We start from the raw sequence: 20109 nt of genomic DNA on the forward strand, positions 1-20109 counted from the left end.
GACATGGATGCAGCTGGAAACCGTCATTCTCAGCAAACTATCACAAGAACAGAAAATCAAACACCGCATGTTCTCACTTATAGGTAGGAATTGAACAATGAGATCACTTGGACACAGGAAGGGGAACACCACACACCGGCGCCTATTGTGGGGAAGGGGGGGGAGGGATAGCATTAGAAGATATACCTAATGTAAATGACAAGTTAAAGGGTGCAGCATACCAACATGGCACATGTATACATATGTAACAAACCTGCACGTTGTGCACATGTACCCTACAACTTAAAGTAGAATAATAATAAAAAAAGAAGAGTATCTTAAGATATAAAAGCACAAACCATAAAACATGGTTAACACAACTATATTAAAAATATTTTTTATTAAGCTAAGGACATTATAAACAAAGTGAAACAATTATGCATAGTGTAGGAGATATTTATAAAATACATAACCAAAAATGGATTCGCATCTTGTATAAAGGTCATGAACGATCAATAGAGAAAAATGAGACAAAATTCTATGAATAGGCAATTCACCTGAGAAAAGGCCACAACCAACATGTGAAAAATGCACAGCATCCCTAGCAATGAGGGCCATGCAATACCATTTGGCACCCGATGCCTGGAAAAAATGTTTAAAAATGTCTAACAGTGCTGCACGTTGGTGGGCACATGAAGAAGTAAAATCTCAAGACACATCTAGTGACGGTGAAAACTGCTGCAATCACTTTGGGGAACAATCTGAGCAATATTTAATAATTCCCAAATTGTACATTCCCAGGAGCCAGCAATTCCTCTTTCAGCTACATACCCTGGAGAGACTCTCGCCCGTGTGCACAGTGAGACAGATATGAGACTATGCATTGCAGTTTTGGGTTTTAGGGTGGAAGTAACTAACTACCCACCAACAGAAGAAGGAGATTTTTAAAAATGAATGCTGTGTAGAAATTAAATGAATTAATTAGAGCTGCATGTATCATTACGGACTAATCTCAAAAACATAATATAGAGGGGGACAAAGTAAAGTGCAGAACCATATTGCTGCCTGTGGCTGAAGTTGAAATATACATTCAGGGGAATCACATACTTCAAACCCTAGGGAATGGTTTCATCTGGGGAGGGAGGAAAGAAAGAGGAAAGCAGAGCCAGGAGTGAGATTAGGAAGGGACGTAAAGAGGCCACCAACCGTTCTTAAAATGCTTTGTTTCCTTAAAAACATCTGAATAAGAAATGGCAAAATGTTAATTTAGGTGAACCCTGACTACTTGGTTCATAAACACCAATTACATTATTTGTTCTGCTTTTCCATGGGTTTGGCAAAGGTCATAACAAAAACACTTAAAATCATCAAAAGTGCTAATTTATTAAAAGGATCCAGTTTGGTGACTAACACAAAGCTGGCTTTTTATTCATCTAAACTTACCTTCTCTTTACATGTAAAATTTATTTTTGCAGTATGTATAAAAACCTTGCTTTATTAGATTATCTATTCTGTTTTCTCAAACTGTGCTGAATAGAATGCAACCTTCTCCCAGTGATTCCCCACTGTCATTCTAGAATCTGGTACTGGGCTGTGCTCTCGCCCTGATGCTGAAGGAAAGTCACCTCAATGGCTCTGAATTCAATGGTCCCAATTTCTTGGCTGGAAAATTAGAAAACCCAGAGAAGAAGGAAGATTATATTGACTCCCTCAGTTTCCAACTCTTACTCTTGCTGCTGTGATGTTCCTGCTGTGGAAATCACTCACTAAATCAATTTGTTTTTCAATACATAATAAGCATTTATTTTGTCCAAGGCCTGGCTGCCCAAGATGATCATCTGAAGTGGACCCACGTTGTTTCGTGAATAAAGTTAATGAATCTAGGGAAGGATATTGATAACCAGACCATTACTAATTAATAGTCATGGGGCCCATGTTAAGCAAATACATTAAAATACACTCCTTTGATACTTTAAAAGAAATCATAGAAGCCACAGGTATTTCTCTCCAGTGCTGGGATTTCATGTAGCAGCAGCACAGGAAGGGAATAGAGTATCTGGGAGGTGGAAGAGCCATTCCTTGCAACTCTGAAATCGGAGCTGGCTCTGAGCTCTGCTGGTTGCATTACTACAGCAACAGTTCTCAGTAGTGAGGGAAGTTGATTTTTTTCCCCAAAGGACACCGGACAATGTCTAGACATTTTTGGTGGTCACAGCTGAGGTGTGTGCTACCGCAATGTGGTGGGTAGAGGTCAGGGATGCTGCACAATATCCTGTGATGCACAGGACAGCTCTCTACCTCAAGGAATGATCCAGCTCCAGATGTTCATAGTGGTGCAGTTGAGGACCCTGGTGTACACTGACGGGCGGTTGAGAACCCTAGTGTACAGTGATAGCCACAGCCCTACAAGGCTCCACTCTCCAGAAGCTCAGAGTGGTTAACTAGCTCACTCAAAGCCATGTAGACAGAAGTGGTCCCTCTGAGGCTTAAAGCTACATTTGCCTGGCTCCAAGGCTGACTGCTTCTAGCAAATGTCACGTTCTCAGGAGGGCAGTCATGTGTGCAGTGGCCATTCACATACATCCCCTTAAAGGAAGGACCGTCTACACTCTGATCCCAACAGCTGCTGAAGGCAAAGACAGCCTCCTCCATTGCTCCTGGCTGGACCCGCTCTGTTTATTCCCCACGGGTTCTTACAAAAACCCTGCTGTTTGCAGGCACCTGAAGTTCTCCTTTGAAGAGCCAGTGAATATGGTGGGAACAGAGCTCATGGAGGAGAGGGTATCCCTCAAGCTGTTCTCCCCATGAGTTCATCTCTCAAATAGGTCCCTGAGACACTCCTGAATGTCTGCCGATGTCTCCCCCTTACCTGGTCACAGAGGGTTCCGATCAAGCCTTCCAAATCTTGCTTCTCATGGAGGACCATCTGCTTCTCTTCATATTCTTGCTCCAGCTGCATTTCCAGTTGACGGAGCTGTGGATACACAGAGCAGAAGCATACACAGGGTAAATGAACTCGATCCGGACAAATCCCACAAGGCAAGGACCCTCAGGAGGAGGAAAAACGTAGAGCTTGTGGCTTTGTTCCATGAGCCTGCCCTAGTGATTGGGAGGTGGTGTCTCTGTGGGAGAACTTAGGAGCCTAAAAGCTTGAGAGCTGGACAACAGAAGGGAGGGCTGGTCAATGATGGGGAACCTCTCGCCATTGACTGTGAAACCCCCTCCCCCAGGTCCCCAATAGAACAGATGCCTCCCTCCTGTAGCCATGGCCACTTGCACTCTGATTTTTAAAGGCTCTGCACAATATTATAACCAATATATGAAAAATGCATGCCCCTCCTTTATTCAATACACAATGATGCAATAAAAGAAGTTGCATTTGAGATTTTTTGGTGTTATAAACTATATGTGGCCCTCCAAAATTCATATGGTGAAACCCTAACCCTCAGTGCAGTGGTATCTGGAGGTGGGACCTTAAGGAGGTAATTAGGTTTAGACGAAGCCATGAAGGTGGAGCTTTCATGGTGGGGTGAGTGCCTGAAGAGACACCAGAGAGCTGTCCTCTCTCTCTTTCTCTGCCATGTGAGTCTACAAACAAGAGGTAGTGGTCTGCAAGCCAGGAAGAGAGCCGTCGCCAGACACTGAACCTGCCAGCACCTTGATCTCAGATTTGCCAGCCTCCAGAACTGTGATAAATAAGTGTTTTCATTTAAGCCACCTAGACAATGGTATTCTGCTACAGCAGCCTGAACTAAGACATCTGACTATAAGCAACTCATTTAATTTGCAACTGGCTCTGATTTCTCAGCGATTACCCAGCAAACACAGACATTTCCCACTAAAGCAAATACCCCACTGTGGCTGCGTTTTGCAGATCAACCCCACCAGCCTCTCTCGTGTACCTTATCTCATCCCCTCCAACCTCCATTTCCACCTCATGCCATCAGAGATCCTATTTCACGGGTGGGCAAACTAAGTCCCAGGGAAAATCCAAAGTGCATACTCTGAAATTAGTTGCTGTTTAGAGGAGTTAGTGTCCTGTCTCCTGACCCCAGCTCTTTCTGCCACCCCAGACAGCCCCAGCATTCCCACCCAGGTCACTAACTATTGATTTCCTGCCAACGTGAGAGATAGACTGAACAGAGCAGTCACCAGAATGAGAAGTCAATATCAGTGTTTGTCATAAGGAGAAAAACACCTTTTTCTGACTTCACTCTCTCCTTTTATAAATCTATCCAGAGAAAAGCCTCAGGAGAGTCTGGGTCACATCTCCAACTCATTGGAGCCCTGGCTGAGGGCACACACCATACTTCGAGGCATTCTTAGAATAAACCAGAAATGTATGCAACCTTCACCTGAAGAAACATGGGCAGGGACTGAGAGCTTCCATCTCCTGACCCATGGAGCGGGGAAAAAGTACTGATTGATGGTCACTTCTATCGAAAGCAAGTTCGTTGCAAAAATTTCATTTAGGAGTGAGAGAAATACAAAGCACTCTATACCTGTTTTAGAATAAAGACTGGAAAAGCTAAAATCATCTTCAAAAATACACAAAATAATAAAAACTATACATCAAGCAAGGCAGAGTTGAGTGTACTCTGTACACAGGTATGATTCAGGGGATGAGAAGGGAGGGAAGGTCCGTATAGAGTATGTACTCTATAATGTGAGAACCTGTTAAACGAGGCTTAACCCGAAGCTTTCCAGCAGTTCCACTTTGTAGATCCTACATTCACATCCGTCAATACAGCTCTAAGAATGTTTATCTCGGCACTGGTTATAAGGGCAGAAAACTGGAAACAACCTAAATGTCCAATGATAGGGGATTTATTGTATAAGTTAGAGGACATGCTTTGGGTGAAAAACTGTTAAGCCATTAAACATTTAAGTTAGATCTGTATTTACAGACACGAAAAGAGGCCATGAAAACTGCAGAGACGACAGGCATCAGAACCGCATAGCCTCATTTAGTGAAAATGGTATCTCCGCAAATCTGCATGTGTGTGTACAGAGTGAAAGAGAGCTATGAAAGAACACTTAAAATAGTAATAATGATGGCTTCTAGGTGATAACATGTCAAGGGGTTATTCCTTTCTTACACACTGTTTGGAATGGCTACAAAGACCTTGGATAAAATGTTAAGAAATGGTTTGACTTGTAAGGAAAATAGTAAGAAAGAATTGATTCTATTATTGAAATTTAGAAGTCCTTGGCGTCAGTCACATGGCATTACGAGGACTTAGTAGAAACCTCTGAGCCATTATGCTGGATGGTTCCAGAGGCTTCTGGAAGTTCCAAGATCCTATTTAAGATAGGCATTTCTGCTCCTACACTCTTGAAGGCACCTCGAAGCTAAGGTCTCAGGTGGTTGCAGAAAGAGCTTGTCCCCAGATCCCAGACCCTGTCCTCCTCCTCACTCTAAGGAAGAGGGCATCCATACCAGACCTTCCAGGACCCAAGGGTACAGCTGTGTTCACTGCTCACATACCCGCTTCTGGCAGGACTGACGGACATCCTCCAGTTCCTCCTCCTGGTCCTCACGGTCCTTCTGGTGCATCTGCTTCATCCGCTCGATCTCCAGCTCAAACCGCTGGCGGAGCTGGGGAGACAGCAAGGACAGCATATGAGGGTGACCCACTCTAACTCTCCAAGCCCTCCGTGTCATCCTTGGCATTCCAACTGCATTTTTCATTGTTGGAATACATAAATGAGAGTCAAGTTATTTCCCTAGGAGGTCACAAATGGTGGGTAAATAGATTAAATATTGCCTCTAACCATTCTTGTGCTTATAACAGACATCACATATCAATCACACTTTCCCACTGAGTTTAGATGCAGCCTCAGAATCCTTCTCAACACTCTTTCTGTTTTATTTTTGAGATGGAGTTTCCCTCTTGTTGCCCAGGCTGGAGTGCAATGGTGCAATCTCGGCTCACTGCAACCTCCGCCTCCTGGGTTCAAGCGATTCTCTTGCCTCAGCCTCCCAAGTAGCTGGGATTACAGACATGTGCCACCATGCCTGGCTAATTTTTGTATTTTAGTAGAAACGGGGTTTCCCCATGTTGATTAAGCTGGTCTCAAACTCCTGACCTCAGGTGATCCACCTGCCTCGGCCTCCCAAAGTGCTGGTATTATAGGCGTGAGCCACTGTGCCTGGCCCCCTTCTCAACACTCTTAAGATGAAACATATTTCTCATTCCTGGAGCAGGCATCAGTGATGGTTTTCTGGGTGGGTGGATAGGTAGATGAATGGCAGGACAAAAGTTTATGAAGACATGAAAGCCTGGAAAAGAAGATGACTTGCCCAAAATGTTATCTTAGACAATTCACTTTACCTCTGGGTTAGTCCCCTTTCTCTGTAGAAAACAACTGTCTCAGAATGCTACTATGAGAATTAAATGAGATGATATAAAGCACCTAGCACAGTATCTGATACATAAATATTATTTTCTCTTTCCCCATTATTTCAAAAACAGAAAAGACTATCCCTTCCCTCCCCAGCAACCTGAGGTGTGATCCCATGAATGAGCTGGGTCTTTAAACAAGAACCTCCAAAACACATGCAACAGGCATAGATCTGTGCATAATGCCGGAACTGTGTGAAGTCATACAAAGGATTCTAGAGTGGAAGGCAAAAAAGTCATGAGTTCTAGGTCTAGTTCAAGACTTACACTTTCCTGATCTGCATGATTGACAGATTGGCCCAAGTCCTGGCTTCTCAAATTTTGTGGCACATTAGAATTGCAAACACATTTTTAAAACATACAAATTGCAAAGCTTCACCCTAGACCTACTGGAGTAGAATCCCCAGGGTACAGGGCCCAAGAAAGCTTTGTAGCTTTCCTTTATCTATCTATACTCTTTAATGCTACTGGACCAGGACAAAGCATTTGGAACTCAATAGTGTAGATGGGTGATACGGTTTTGCTCTGCATCCCCACCCAAATCTCATTTTGAATTGTAATTCCCATAATCCCCACGTCAAGGGAAGGACCTGGTGGGAGGTAATTGGATCAAAGGGGGTGGTTTCACCTGCGCTTTACTCATGATAGTGAATGAGTTTTCACATGATGCGATGGTTTTATAGGGGTTTGACTGTTCCTGATTCACACGCCCTCTCTTGCCAGCCACCATGTAAGACTTGCCTGTTTCCCCTTCCACCATGACTGTAAATTTCCTGAGGCCTCCCCAGCCATGTGGAACTGTGAGTTAATTAAACCTCTTTTTTGCATAAATTGCCCAGTCTCAGGCAGTTCTTTACAGCAGTGTGAAAACAGACGAATACAATGGGTTACCTTGTAGAAATTATAACTTTCTGATCATTTACTCTACTGTCCCAGCACTTCTCACCATGCTTTTGGAACTTCACAAGTGCTGTCCCCAACATGGAAATTAAGTTCAGAAAAAACAATCTGGGTCTTTTAAAACGTCGATAATATTCCCTGCTATGCCGTGGTGAGGAGCAAAAAGGATAGTGTACGTCAGAGGCCCTGTTACAGTTCCTGGCATAGAGTAGGCTCACTTTAAATGTCAACTTCATGCCTTTTTTTCCTTTAAAATGACAGGGGTTATGGGAAGATAATCCAAAATGAAGGAGCCTGAGCAAGTAACTATAATATTTCTTTTTCATTTTTTCTAGCCTCTTGGACATTCTTGACATCTGCAATACCATTTATGTCAAACTTATACGAGTTAACATAAAATTCCTTGGAAAAGGTATTCTATTATAATCAATAAATATCTACTGGATGTCTACAAGGGCACAATGCAGCCTGGGGTTATGGGTGAAGCTGAAGATGGATAAAAGTGTTGAGTCAGCCTCACCTCCTGGGTGAAATGAGCATGGAAATTCAGGAAGTTGCATTAAGTTTTGGGTCCCTGAGGCCAGGGTAATATATTTTTTGCTTCCAAGCATCAAGTGGTTCCCCAGTGGTATCTTAAAGAGTTAACACAGTTTTTCAAGAGGGCTTGTTTTATTCTTGGCTCTGGGAAGATCCTGTTCACGTAAGGAACACTGGGTTGCTACATGGCACTGCACCGTCATCCATGCCCTTTAAAGACCTACACAGATACTCCACCTTCTTCACAAACCGTCACTGATTCATAGCTGTGGCTGGCAGGAAGCTAGGGGAGAGATAAGGCTCCATATTTGATTGTACAGACAAGGAGACTGATGTCTGGAGAAAACAGGGGCTTGCCTAAGGTCATATAGGCAACAAGCTGCCTCAAAGACCCCGTATTACAGCTCCCTAAATATCCTACGAGTATCCTGTCTCCAGGCTTTTGCACAGGCTGGTCCTCTGCCTGGAACTCTCTCATTCAGCCAATTCTCATTCATCCTCCAGCTTCCCACTTCAGTAAACGTCACTTCCTCCAGGAAGTTTTCCCTGATCTCTCCCCCAACCCTGCTGTCATGGCCAGATCTTCAAGTTTAACATTCCTCTAACACTAAGCATGACTATAAACTTTGGGAGGGCAGAGATTGTGTCTGTCTTATTTGCAATTGCACCCTTAGCATCCACAGAGTGCATGATGCAGAGGAAGTACTTAATAAATACAGGCTGACTGAGTAAAGAACTTGTCTTCCTTATCGCTCCTTAGTGAGCATCCAAGACTTTCTGGATCTTGTTCCCCCATACCCACCACCCACATGTCTTGATACTCACCAGGCTCCATCTTGATGGAGTAGTGGTCAGCAAGAAGCAAGAGCTGACCCCTGGCTCCCCCAACCCCTGTCCTACCCATCCCCACTTCAGTTCAACAGAGCTGCTCAGAGTTCATCTGCTTTACACATTCATGACACCTGATCACATTTTCTCGCATAAGGGTGGCCCCAGCATTTTTTAAAAAAACACTTTAAAGTAATTGCCTTTTACAAAATCCCACAAGAGAAATTCGTTTAGAGCCAAGCATCAGAAAAAGCGTTACTTCCCCTAGAAAAATTGTTTGTTTGTTTGTTTATCTCAGGCATGTAATTCACATTTCCTGTTCCTCTCTGACCACCAGGAATTTTAGAGCTAAAACTGTTACATGTGTGAGACCATGTGTTTTGCTTTATCTGCATATTAATTCACTGCCCCCACCGCCCCGCTTAGTGTCAATTTTAATTTGTACTTTTCTGGTTTGGATTGTTTTATTTATATTTTTTATATTCTATTATACATATATCTTGTAAGCTGCCTCAAATTATTTATAGAATGAGGTAAATAAATAAGCATATAAATAAGCAAGCAGACAAATAAAATATTCATCTGGTGCTTTGCAGAGGGTGTTGGTACAAGAGTATTTTATATTTTTGTCTTACTCCCTTTGTTATTTTATTATTTTATTTTTCCCAAAGAGTAGCACTTCAATCTGCCTTGAAGTTGTGCACAATGCCTGGCACATAGTAGACATTCAAGGCGGTGTGGGGTCAGATGGCATAGGTTCCAAATCCCATCCTTGACACTTTCTCCATGTCTCTGAGTCTCAACTTCCACATGTAAAGTGGGGATAATACTAAGATCTCCCTACATAAGGTTCTTGGGGAGATTCATGAGATGTGTGGGGAGAGCTTAGGGCTGAGGTTAGTACACAGACAGTACTCAATGAAGGTTACATATTTGGTCAACAGCTATTTATTGAGCATCAGCTATGCACCTGGCCTCATTCTAGGCTTTAGGATTACACTAAGAAGCCAGAGAAACAGAAAAACTATTTGACTTCATGAAGCTTATATCCTAAAGAGAGAGAAAGACATAAAGCAAACTTTTAAAAAATACTATCTAATATGATGGCAGGTACCACAAAGGAAAGTAACCCAGCTAAGGAGATGGGAAATGAATGTAACATAGTGGGAGCTATTTGCAAGGTGATTAAGGCAGGCTTCTCTGAGGAGGTGACACTGAACCTTGCAGGAGAAAACTGGATCAGGAAGGATCTGAATGTCAGACTTAGGAGCTTAAAAGTTCCCTGGGATAAAAGGGAGCCACTGAAGGATGAGGAGCAGTCAAGTGAGGCACCCATGTCGTATTTTAATAACATCACTCTGCATTGGAGACATGGGACAGGGTGTTGCCCTGGGACAGGGCTTTCCTACCTGCTCCAGCTGCTTGATGGTGTTTTCCTGCTGGCTCTGGATTTTCTGTTGCTCAAGGGCACTGGATTCCAACTTCCAGAGCCTCTCCTTCAAGCCAGCTACGCAATTTTCCCCCAGAGAGGGTGACCCCAGCAGCTCCCGTTTATGGTCCTGTAGCATCTCCACCTCCTGCTTCAGCTGCAAGGCTTCCTGCTCCTTTTGCTACAGAGACAAAGAGGACAGAGGTCCGGAGTCACATGAGTATGTCTCCCTCCTCCCCTAGAGATACCTCTACAGTCAACTGGGGCTGGAGTGGCGCTTTCCACTTTCCAGTGGCTGCCGTCTCCACCTGGACCGCACGGCCCCTCACAGCGCCCCCTGTGGGACACCAGCAAGGGCTGCTCTCAGTACTGCTCATACAGGCGTGGAGCTGGGGATGGGAGGTGGGACTGGAGTAGATTGTCCCTAGAGTTCAATCTCAGAGCACCTACAAGAAGGGTTGACCCCATTTGTAAGGGAAGTGGAGGCACATAGCTAAAGCTTCCCCGTGTGCCTTCTGAGGCTGGGATTGAGATGTTGGAGCAGGGAGGCAAAGTGCTCAGAAATGACTCTTCCAGGTTAGAAAGTCAGCTCCAGGATCAAATAACTCTTGGTTAGATCATGAAGGAGTTGAATGCCAGGCTAAAGTGCCCAGAGGTTCTCCTGTGAGTAGTAGAGAACCGCAAAAGGATGAGGAGCAGCTGAGTGAGGCACCTGTACTGTATTTTAGTAAAATCTCTCTGCATTGGAGCCTGCATGGACCAGGGCATTGCTCCTGGACAAAGTTATAGCTAACTCATTCTCTGCTGAGCGTGTCATACCTCCCAGGTAAGCACCTCGGAACCTGTGTAGGTAACTGGAGCAAGATCAAGACATCAAGATTGCTCAAATAAAGGCTGACTATCAATTTGCCAGCAACTATTTCCTATTTTATTAAGACACACTGGGACCCAGCTGCTTGACAGACCAGGATACCCTTGTGAAGTTTTCTCTCTGTCACCATTTGCAGCAGGTGCACGCTGGAGTTTCCTGAGATTCAGCCACCAAGAGCCAAGATAGCTCTGTGTCCCCCATCCCTTACCTTCAACTGCTGCTGAAGCTGGCCTAGCTCCCACCGGACACTGGTGTTCTCCTGGGTCACTTTCTCACGGAGACCCTTCTCAAACACAGACTCACCTAGGGCCTGGGCCAGCTGCAGGTCAAACCTGTCCAAAGCAGAACATGCGTCAGGGCTCTGCAGGCAGGTGGGTAGGGGAGTGATTGAGGCAGGGGCAGGGAGGGGCTGCAGAGAGGCCACTAGTTTCCCAAGAACCATGAGAAAGAGAGCGAAAAGGAAGAAGAAAGAGAAAAAAAGAATGAGGAATTGGAAATTTTTCTCAATGCTTTTAAGTAAGGCTGTGGATGTAGGATGGGAATCCGAAAAATCACAGAGCAATTTTTAGGGTTTAGATAGAGTTGTCACAAAAATACATGAACTTACTATTCTAGATTTCTCCCTCGCCATAGTCATTCTGCCTGAATTTCCACCGTTAGACTGAAACTTCTGCTGCCCTCATCAGCTCCCTACTAAAATGCTAATCTAAATGCTAACCCTAAAATCTAATAAAAATACATGGACAAAAATGAACATAGAATAAAACTATATACAGATATAAAGGATATATTTTTTAAAATGGCCAGGCACGGTGGCTCACGCTTGTAATCCCAACACTTTGAGAGGCCGAGGTAGGAGGATCACTTGGGGCCAGGAGTTAAAAACCAGCCTGGTCAACAAAGTGAGACCCCATCTCTATTTTTAAAATTTTTAAATTTAAAAAATTTTAAATTTAAAATTACCTGGGCATCGTGGCATGCACTTGTAATCCCAGCTACTCTGGAGGCTGAAGTGGGAGGATCACTTGAGCCCAGGAGGTCAAGGCTGCAGTGAGCCATGATTGTGCCACTGCACTTCAGCCTGGGTGACAGAGCAAGACCTTGTCTCAGAAAAACAAAACAAAACAAAACAAAAAACCTGATCTACCTGGTCTGCCAGTCTATGTCAAGACCCCTTAAATCTATCAGGTCCCATTTGACATCCACTATTTCCTAACCAGTGAACAAATGAATGTAAGTAGAATGAGGATATTCTATATTTCACATTTTAACATATTGTCTGGCTTATACTCTCCTATGCCATACTAAAGCATGCTGATTATTGATAAAATGATGGACATTTATACATTCTTGTCCTCATTTGTTTCTCAAGCAGAAAACACAAAGACTAGTCAGTCCTACTGAATGCCATCCAGGGAATTAACGCCTTGTTAGGGGCCCTCCTGCCCTTCTGTGATAACCACTGGGTGAGAAGCACTTCCTGGATGTTACGTCACTCTGTTCAGTTGTCTCAGCCTCCTGGCAGTATCACAGACGAGGAAACCAATAGAGAAGCCCTTGCCAAGCCTCAGTAAGGTGTGACTTTGAGTCACTTGCCCTTGGCCCGAACAGGAAGTCCCATTGCCCCAGAGATCTTGATATGGCAGAAGTGGACATGGGGTTTGGCCTTTGATGACAAGAAAGTCTCCCTTGTTATAAGACTATCCAATGTTCCTTAATATTAGACTATCACTCAAAGTCTCAGACTCCTGAGAGACCCAATCATAAGGGAGCCCTCCTGTTGGAACAGCTCAGAAGCTTTCTGATTGGCTGTTGGTGACATCATCCAAAGGGCACTATTTGCTGCCTCTGAATGGAAGCATTGTGATGAGCATGATGATCCAGCCGTCCCAATGTGCCAGATCCTGGGCTGGGATCCATGTCGTTCTTACAACAATTCAGCAAGAAACATGTCATTCAATCCATTCACTGAGGAGGAAACTGAAGTTCAGAGAGGAGGAGTGATTCAGCCCCAAATTCCAAAGTGGTGGAAGTGGACTTGGGCTCAGCTTCCCTAGTGTCTTAGCTAGTCTCCCATCTACCTGTCCGTTCCTGGGACAGGTGAGGTAAGACAGTGGGGGCCAGACAGTAACTGATGGTGCAGAGGAGTCCTTGACTTAACAGGCCACTTGATGCCAAAGAGTAGCTGCTACAGACCCCAACTCCTACCAGACAGCTCACACTGACCAGCCAATCACCTGAGGCCAAAGAGATTTACATACAACCTTCACCCTGCTAAGAAAGGGCCTTGGGTCCAGCCTCCCTTGAGTGTGGGAGTCAGTGAGTCTAGTCAGGGCTTACCTGGGGTTTTATCAGCCCTCAGAACCAAGCTTTGTGACCCATACGGTAATCATGCCACAAACAATCCAACCAAAATGAAACCATTCCAGGCCACTCTGAACTTAGAAGCCAAAGTGGCAAACAGAGAACTCTACCAATGGGGAGACATCCCTCTGTCCTGGGCCCAGCAAACTCAGGAGGCAGCTGCATCTACATTTCGATTAAGCATTGAGAGATGCAAGGAAGTATTTACTGACTTCTAGATTTTTCCTTCACCATAATCATTCTGCCCAAACTTCCACAGTTAGACTGAGACATAAATGCTAATCTACCTGGAAAGGTAATGCCTGCTATCTGCAGTTGGCATCAAAACATAAATTAACTTCTGCCAAGAGATGGTAACAGAGTAGAGGGCATCACAAGAAAGCTAAGTTTTGAGAGGAGGACATGCAAATATGAAGAAATAGGAACTTTCCTTGGGGGGTATCCTGGGGAGATTCATAAGTCCCTGTAATGAGGGATTCTGTCCAAATGGAAAAGGAAAGACCAGAAAGATGGAATTTTCTGGCTGTGCAAATTCCAGAGGCTGGCCCCTTCCTCATCAGAGAGCTGAAACCCTCTGTTAAGCCTTTCAGAACAGGAGTAGAATCCATAGTTAGGGGCGAAGAGGGTCACAGCTGGGAGAAACCTGGGGAATGATGGAGTCCAAACCTCTTGTTTCACAGACAGGGTTATACGTCAGACCCATTCTTCAAGATCAGATGACCTGTTAAGTCCAAGGACTCATCTGAAACATCAGTCACTCTCTGGCCCAGAGAGATGGTGTTATTTGCCAAGGTCACACAGCAGGTGGCCAAGATGGAGCCAAGCCATTTTCCCTACTGCAAGGGTAAGGTTCAGCCAGAGCACCCATGGGGAGGTGGAAAGGGGAACAGAGTGATATATCAATAAACACAAAATAAACCTTTCTTATTTTAGGGGTGGAGAGCAAGCTAACAATCCCCCAAAGAACTTTTTCAGATGAAGAAGGCAGCTCAGGAAAGCTGGAGGATAAATAAGAGAAAGATATTTAATGCAGATCAAGTTCAAAATCTATGCCACCTCCATGGAAATATAATTCTGCTTCCTACTTCTTGGAAAGGAGGCAGTTTCCACAAAATCACATCTCGGCTTACACAGGAACATTTGTCTGTATTTTATCATGGGCCTTCTAAAAGAGGCTGCTTCCCACCTATTTGCCTTCTGTGACACCTCCATTAGGTCTTGGCTGGCTCTAAACAGGACCCCTGTATACCTTTACCCTCACCGAGTGAGCTGGAGAACTTCAGACACAGCCAAGGTGTCCAAGCATCACAGGTTCTTTGGTTTTGCAGGAAGAAGCCCATGAGTGTGTGAATCTGGGTACAAATCCAGGCTCCACCATCACTCCGTTGTAACAGCAACCCAACGGGAACACAAGTATGGGAACCACACTGCGCAGATTCAAGATTAGCATCTTGCTGGTGCACAAGACCCAGTCTCTGCCAGAATGGCTCACATGATCTGAGAGTCCAAATCCTAAATGAGAAGGCCATATTTTGGCCTCCTCCTTATTCTCTAGCCCAATTTTCACCAATGGGAATAGGAACCAGGATCAGTCCACTTAGATATACTGACTGCATCATTTAGTCCTCACCACAAAGGGGCGATCTTATCCCCAGCCTATGGGTAAGGAATTTGGCTGGGAAGGGCTGAATGACCTGCTCAAGGTCACACATCTAGAAAGAGGCACCTTCAGGACTTGAATGAGATGACTTTAGTATCAATGCCTGGGCTCCTAATCACCATGCTGTCTTGATCCTCCGCAACAAACCCTTCACTCGACAAATGGGGATGTTAAAGCCCAGAAAGGCAAAGAAAGTTCCCCAAGGTCACACCGTCAATTGGCAACATAGCTGAGGCTGGCTAAGAGAAAAGAATCATTTCTTGCTGGATTCTTGGGAGACCCATACAGGAATAAGGTGTGAGGGGACAGGGAGGAAGATTAGAGCGAAACAAGGGAGTCGAAGTGAGGGAGTTAGAAGGAGAACCTGGATACCCGAGAAGACCCCGGCTCCAATGTAGCCCACCCTGGCAGCCCAGGTGATGGTGACGGATGCAACTCACTTCTTCTGCTTCTTCTCCAGCTCATGGTTTCGACTTTGTTGGTTCTCTAGCAGGACGCGGGTGTCCTCCAGGTCACAGGTAAGATGGTGGCACTTCCTCTTCAGTTGGTGAGCCATCTTCTTGGCCCCATCATAAGCACTTTGCAGCTCCCCGAGCTGTAAGAGTAATAGAATGAATTACCTGGCTCTGTGGGCATGGAATGGGCTTTTTACTTTGTATTTCAAGGAGTTGCTATTTCCAAGGTGTGTAATGAGAAAACAGCAGATGCTGGAATGGGGAGACCCTGTCTTGACTACCTTCCTCCTGGGCCACCTCCAGGATGCTACTTTTCTGAGCCTCAGTTTGCTCAGAGGTAAAGTGGGGATAATTCCACCACTCTCTTATGGTTGATTTTACTTTAAATCTCCAGCCAATGCTCCCACAGACTTTACCTACCCTGCCTCAACTTGATGACCCCCTGAGCCACCAGATAACTCATATCCCCACCAGCCGACATGATCAGAAGGGATATGTGAGGATTAGCCACAGAGCAGCCAAAATGACACACCTAAAAAATGTGACCTGGAATCCCAAGTGACAAGCCTTAAAGGTTAAAGCAGCAAATGGCACTTTGCATGGACTGAATTAACACCTGAATGCACACGGCCTTAAACAAACAAACGTAAAGACTCTTGCATCTTCCTCCAGGAAACACTCTCCCAAATGTCCTAGTTTAGATCTGGGAAAGAGCAGAGCATGCAACTCAGCACACTGGCTTTGAAGAAATGGTCTCATTAAAGAATTGCTTTAAATAAGCAAAACTCTGAGTTAATGAAGCCTGTAATTCTAAATTCAGTATTTGAAGGCAAATGGGATGTTTTTGTATATTCTGCTGCTCAGAAAAGGTTGCAGTTTTATTACTTTTTAATGTAGCATAAATATACCCCTTCCCTAGGGAAACTGACTCAACTTTATAATTTGTTATTAAAGAACTGGGCTGCTTTCCTGCAGTTGTCCATCTGTGTTTATCTATGATTCAAGTGCCTCTTGAGGACCACGATGCAATGTTCATCTTGAAAGTGACCACTAAAACCATCACCACCAGCATAGAGGATATCAAGAGTCACTTCCATTGTTTATAAAATCCCATGTGATCTCACCCAGGCCCACCTCTGCAAGGCAATCACATGATACTTTTTGCTCACGTTGAGAATAGAATAGATACACAAATATAACCTCCACCCTATGGCTCTTATATCGAATGGGAGAGAGTATGAAGTGAGTAGGCAATTACAGTACAGCATGATGAGGCCTATGTTTTGGGAGACAACCCAGGGACTCCCAACTCAATCTGCGTCAGCAAAGACTTTCTGGAGAGAGTGACATTTAAGCTAAGATCTTAAGAATAGTTGGAGATATCTAGGCAGGAGAGAAAAAGAAAGATTGCTCTGGGAAGAAGAAATAGCATATGCAAAGTCCCAGAGGTGAGAAAGAATCAGACATTTTTGGAAGGAGAAAAAAAAAAAACAAAACGGAGTGTGGCTGGAATCAGTGCTGTGCTGGAGTCGGCTGGTACCAATTTGAAAGAGATGCACAGAGCCAATTCTGTGCATCCCTTTCCAATTCCATGTTAGTGACATCACAATGGTAGTTTGAAATTGGCCATGGTGGGAGTATTTACACCAGGGAAATTGGCAAGTGCTACAAATCAGGGCTTTTTCTTTTTTCCAGAGTCATTTACTAGCACACAATTTGTTAGAGTGTGAACTGATTAGAATGTAGATGAGGGATAGTTGGAGGCCACAGAAGACAAGCAAAGAGACCAAACTATCTGTACATTCATCTAGAAAGGCTAGATAAGATTATATTATATATAGATAAGATTGCATTATATTTGTAATGTCACCTTCAAGAAAGAAGGACATTTCAGGATATCAGAAATGCAGAGGGCACAAAGCCCTAACAATAATGGTGCATACTAATATTATGGCAGCCAAGATGAGGGGGAAGAACAGTTGAGAGATCCAGAAATGTCCTTTAGGATAGAGGTTTGTGTTTCAATGTCTAGACAGAGACAGAAGACAAGGCTCTGGGCTCATGGAAGGTGAAGAGTTGGAATGAAGACCGTTGCACTGACAAACCCCTCAAAGAACTGCATGCACCTCAGTGAGAAGAGAAAATAAAAGCTCCATATCCTGGCCTGAAAGGTGGTAAGAAAGCTTGCTTTCATCCTGGATCTAGGTGGGGGAAGAAGTATTCTCATAAGAATTTTAAACCCCAGGTCTAAGCCTCATGTGGGTTTAGAGATCCAACTGACAATTTTTACATGCTGCAAAAAATCTGAGACCAAGAATTTAGCATTATCTCAGGGACTGCTGCCAAAGAAAGTGAAAAAGGGTTTCTTCTAGCGGAACACACCCATGACCCTGTTAGCAAAGGGCTCCCATCAAAATCAATAGAATGTTAAAAAAAAATTAAATCTTCTGCTGAAGATTAACTCATGATAAAAAATAGCTAAATACACACACAAAAATTCACTGGGAGAGAAACAAAAACAAAAACAAAAAAAAACATTCCACAATGCAGAACACCTGGGACTACTGCGGGAGGAACAGAGAAACCTGCTGAAGATGAGTTCAAAAACAAAATTTACAAAACACGCAAGGAAAAAAATCCACCATAAGAGTCAGCATACTTTATGATCATAGAACAATCTGAAAGAGACTTTGAAACATTCTTTGGCTGCAGTGTGGCAGGTGGTTGAGAGGAGAGGCCAGAGGCAAGGAGGACAGCTAGGAGGTTGTTGCTTTGGTCTGGATAACAGACGAAGGTAGCAGATTAGAATAGAGGCAACAGGGAAATATGACAGTTTTAAGACCACTGCTAATTATGTAATAGATAAGAAACATGAGTTAAAGTGACTTCCACAGGGTTCATGTAGAAATGGAACTGGAACTCAGATATCCTGAGTTAATATCCATGTTCTTTACACCACAGAGCAGTCTCTGGATAGAAGATCCACATGTACAGACAATATTTTTCATGTCTTGCAGCGACCAGCATTTGTAATAACAGTGGAGATGGAAAAACCTGAAGTGCCTGGTATCCTCTTCCTCCCTCCCCAGGGTCAGCTAATACCTCGATCACCCACAGTGGAGGTGAGAGCCTGCCCACTCTCTGACACTTCTGTGGCCCAGACTATCCCCACATCTTACCTTTTGCTCCAGCTCTTTCCTGGCTGTCAGCTCCGAGTCCAGCCTCTCCTCGCATTGCTGCAGACGCTTTCTGAGGAACTCGTTCTCCATCTGAGCACAGTCGAAGCGCATTTGCCACTCGTCTGCTGTTTAACGGAGTCAGGGAGGCCAGGGTAAGAGGCCAAATGAGTATAAAGCAGGAGTGAAAGTGGCTCTCCTCCACTTTCTTGGCTCTTGGCATGCAATTTCACAATATTCACAGAGCCCCTGAGCTTCAACCTTGGACCAAGAAACTATGCTTTAACTCTGAGTTTTAAATAACGCTTCCTTCAGGCAGCCTGTCCTGACCACCTCCAACTGTCTAAGGTTCTTGACTGCTCACTCTTCTAAGGTTGGTTGCCTTATACTGTTTAGTTGTCTCTATAAGTACATTCATATCTTCCCTTTTCCAAGGAAATTTCATAATCCTTAAGGGCAAGGGAGCTGTTTCAGTCATCTGTGAGTCCTTCACACCCTCTGGAAGAGTTCCCTACAAGCTGATTCCCATACATGTTGATATAAGCTCATGGATTGCTTAATGAACCTAATACAATAATCAGGTAAAAAGAGTCATCCTACTAGCCAAATTTATTGGGTTGTACAGAGTATATAATCATTGGCTGTTGGTCCAATTAACAAATAAGTAAATTAGCAATAATTCAAGACTACTAAACTGGTCAGAAGATGTCTCCACAAGATAAGATGGATACCAAATCCTTTGATTTGGTAAACACTTCAAAAAAATTATTGGCTGGTTTGATTAAAACTGTTAGACTGATTAGAATGGGTTATTTTAGGTTGATACGTCTTATCTTTTGACTATCTGAATAATAGAATAATGCCCATTAAGTTAATGAAGCTGTGGAAAACATTCCACAAGCGGATGACCAAAGATAAAGACCACCCACTTATTCACCTATCATCCATCCATCTGTCCTTCCATCCATCTATTCACACACTCATTGAGCACACTACTTTGTACAAGATGCAAGGGATAGTGAAATGAATAAGAAGCCATATCCACCTACCTTCCAGAATAATCAAGCAGGGGAAACAAGTAAAAAGACAGCTGAAACCCAGTATGATCAGGGCTTTCATAAAGAAGCTTATAGAAATCAAGAAGAGAACTCAAATTAATAAGACAACAAACTTGTTTTGTTCATCATTGTGTTCCCAGAGTATACTATAATGCCTAGCATTTGGTAAATGCTCGATAACTTCCACTGGAAAGGTGGATAATTGAATGGATAGGATGTTTGACTAGATGATAGGGTGGAGGATTAATGGATAAATAGTTGGTTGTGTAGGTGGAATAGTGGGTGGATGGATGGATGTTACTGTAGACAGAGAAGTGGGTGCATGGGTGGATGAATGCATGGATTGAGAGATAAATAAATGGTAGCGTATATGGATAGGTGGGTGAGTAGATGGGCAGATGGGTAGATGGATGGATGGACAGATGGATGGATGGATGGATGGATGGAT

The 20109-nt window shown here is 43.9% G+C and overlaps 1 protein-coding gene across 1 annotated transcript in view; it reads right to left on the minus strand.

The window, feature by feature from the left end:
- Positions 1-20109, minus strand: part of MYO18B (myosin XVIIIB) — a 289839-nt gene that overhangs the window by 124347 nt on the left and 145383 nt on the right. Inside the window, exons 27-32 of the mRNA XM_011934846.1 lie at positions 18607-18731; positions 15413-15567; positions 11157-11280; positions 10058-10258; positions 5468-5578; positions 2849-2953 (exon numbers count right to left, since the gene is read on the minus strand). Of these exons, the coding sequence (XP_011790236.1) occupies positions 2849-2953; positions 5468-5578; positions 10058-10258; positions 11157-11280; positions 15413-15567; positions 18607-18731 (821 nt within the window). The remainder of the gene's footprint in view (positions 1-2848; positions 2954-5467; positions 5579-10057; positions 10259-11156; positions 11281-15412; positions 15568-18606; positions 18732-20109) is intronic.

The sequence above is a fragment of the Colobus angolensis genome, unplaced genomic scaffold (genome assembly GCF_000951035.1).
Source record: "Colobus angolensis palliatus isolate OR3802 unplaced genomic scaffold, Cang.pa_1.0 Scaffold139, whole genome shotgun sequence".
Taxonomy (NCBI): Eukaryota; Metazoa; Chordata; class Mammalia; order Primates; family Cercopithecidae; genus Colobus; species Colobus angolensis.